Source organism: Trypanosoma equiperdum (genome assembly GCF_001457755.1).
Source record: "Trypanosoma equiperdum strain OVI genome assembly, contig: ctg_1422, whole genome shotgun sequence".
NCBI lineage: Eukaryota > Euglenozoa > Kinetoplastea > Trypanosomatida > Trypanosomatidae > Trypanosoma > Trypanosoma equiperdum.
The window spans coordinates 10,419-13,222 of NW_027123419.1; the positions used below are offsets into that span (position 1 = coordinate 10,419).

The window sequence follows — 2,804 nt, forward strand, 5'->3', positions numbered from 1 at the left end:
AGTCATTATCTGAAGTCTCCTCATTGTGGAAAACATTATATTAGTGTTGGTGGTTAACAGCGAAAGTGTGGGAATGTAAGAAATTTGAATATGCATTTGGAGAGCTTCTTAAAGGGAACGATGAGTGGTAGTGTGTTCCGAGCAAAGTATTTACAAGCCATTGCAATTTGGAGCACAATTCAAGAAGAAGTTGTTGGACAGAGATTTGTTTTGAAGAGAGGAATGATTGTATTAGATTGTAAAGAAAGATTCTTTTCTATTCCAAGCAGTGTATTGTTTGGGAAAGCGCCATTTATTCATTTTCCTTTTTGGCCATTTTCATGGGAACCACAGGCTAGAAATATTGTACAAAACATGGCTTGGTACACGGAATTTCACACCAGGAAATTTAGTAAGAAATATTTGAGGAATATCCAAGCACATGCGGTAGGTGGAGAGAAAGTGAACTTCGCTTATGGAAGTATTTGCGGTTTTGTGTTTAAAGAGAGGTATTTGTTTAATACCGCCAAATCGTGATGAACTCACAGAATAATAAACGACGGCGTGCAGAATCTGCAATTAAGAGAACCGCAAGCCGTGACCAGCAGCTGAAGCCGCAGAGAAGTGCGTACGAACCGTTGTGCCAACATGCTATCTGCGCACAGTGACCTCACACAGGAGAAAAAAACTCGCCAAAAGAAGATCACAAGACACCTCACTAGGCACAAGCTACCCTCTTAACTAATTGCGTTTTTCTTAACACCACAACAACAAAAAGAAAAGCTACTCTACAGAATCAGCGGCAGCATCGAACTGGAAGCCGTACCCACAGACAGAAACAGGAAACGGCAACCTAAAATTTGTTTTGTCACAGACCAGAAACAACCCAACGACCTAAGACAGCCCCAACCAAGCAGACATTTGCCAAGGCACGCAGTAAAGAGGAAATGCGGCAGCACCGAAATATAACGACAATTGCGGTAGCGTCTGTCGTCATTCTTTGTCTGACGTGCAGAGAGCCAACAGTGGATGCAGCCGACGGCGATAACGCAGCAGACTTCGTAGTGCTTTGCAGCCTTTACAACCTCAAAGACGCAGAGGAACCTCCGGAATGGAAAGAGGCTTTTGACAGTGAGGACACCCTACTAAATTCAATATTCAATGCAAACCTAAGCACAGCCACAGAATCATGGCTTAAAAAAAGGGACAACACGCTAGACGGAAAGGAATGCACAAGCGAAAGAAAAGAAGCATTACAAGCATGGCTGAAAGACGTAGAGGAAAGGCAAAAACAGAAGCCAGACCCGAATAAACAGGATACATATGCACCGGTGCCAGACACGCCATACAAGATGCTTGCCAATGTCACAATCATTAATATACACAAGAGAGCTACAGATATAGCAAAAAGCTATAAAAAAGCCAAAGAAACTGTAAAGGCAGCCCACGGTGCGGCTATGACTTATATCAAAGATGCTATTTTTGGCAAAGGCAAAAAAGACTATGATGGGGCTGGCATGGCCAATCCCAAAAGCAATAATTGCGGAGCAGGCAACACAGGCAGCGCAGCAGTTGGACTGTCAATAATAAACGACATGATCTGTCTGTGTGCGCCGGCAGGAGGTCCATCAACCAAAGTATGCGGCAAAGAAGCCTTCGGTCCGGTAGGAACCGATCCAGTATCAACAGCAGCAACCGTAGGCAAAACAATAGTAGCTGCATGCCCGAGCGGACAAAAAGACAAGTGCTATCAGCGAGTCTTATCCGATCAAAGCTAGCGGCGTTTTACGCGAGGATCGACGCAAACCCCGGCGCAGAAACGAACGCAGCGGTGCGGTACATACTGGGCAAGGCACCGACCGGCGGCTGTGATGGCAGCAGCGACAAGGAATGCGTAAACTACAAAGCCCAGCTGGCAGACGAAGGAACGGGGATCACATGGGCCAACCAGCTAGAAGCGGCGGCCCAAACCACAGAAGCTGCATGGCTGGCATACGCTAAGGTAAACAGCGTAGGGGAGCAGTTAAAAACATTAAAACAAGAAGCAGAAAGAGCACGACATGCAGCAAAAACAAGCATCCAGCTACCTAACCTAACAACAGCGGTTACACAAAAGCCATCAGAACAGACAACAAAGGAAGAAAATTGCAACAAGAAAGGTGAAAATGAATGTACTTCCCCATACAAAGTGTTTGACGAAGAAGGTGTCAAAAAGAAGTGCAAATTGAGTGAGGAGGCGAAACAAGCAGGAAAAGAAGCATAAAACTGAGCAAGAGGAAATGATGGAACAGCTGACTCCAAGTGCACAGGGAAAGAACAAAAAGACCGCAAATCTCCGGATTGTAAACGGGAAGGTGAAACTTGCAATAATTCCAATATTCTCGTCAATAAGAAATTTACTCTAATTGCTGTTTCTTTTGTGAGCTTGACAGAATTCTAGAAGTCTAAAAATTATTGCTCAATTTTAGAAAATTTATAAAGCTTTTTTATTTCGTTTATTTTAACATCGTTTGATGAAATTTTTGCAATCTTTTGAACATTTTTAAAAAAAGAAATTTGTAAAATACACTTAAAAATGACCTACGGGTATAAATTATTAGGGTGATTGTCTGTAAAAAATAAGTGCTACTATAATTTTGTTTATTTTATTGATGTTAGATGAGGTTATAATAGTAATGATGTAGTGTGTTTTTGGTTCCTATCCACTAATATTATAGTAAGATTGGTTGTGAGGACAAAATGGAAAGGAAAAAGAAAGCACTAAAAGCGATGTCATTGGTGTAATGTGAGTAAGTAAGTAATAAAGAATGAGTTGGAGCGATCAG

The 2,804-nt window shown here is 42.3% G+C and overlaps 1 pseudogene across 1 annotated transcript; it reads left to right on the forward strand.

Annotated features, from left to right (window-relative positions):
- Positions 1 to 929: 929 nt before the first annotated feature.
- On the forward strand, positions 930 to 2,326 carry TEOVI_000563800:pseudogene (annotated as a pseudogene). Its single transcript is given in 2 exon segments — positions 930 to 1,703; positions 1,706 to 2,326. Coding segments are annotated over 2 exon segments (1,395 nt in total).
- The last annotated feature ends 478 nt before the right edge of the window (positions 2,327 to 2,804 follow it).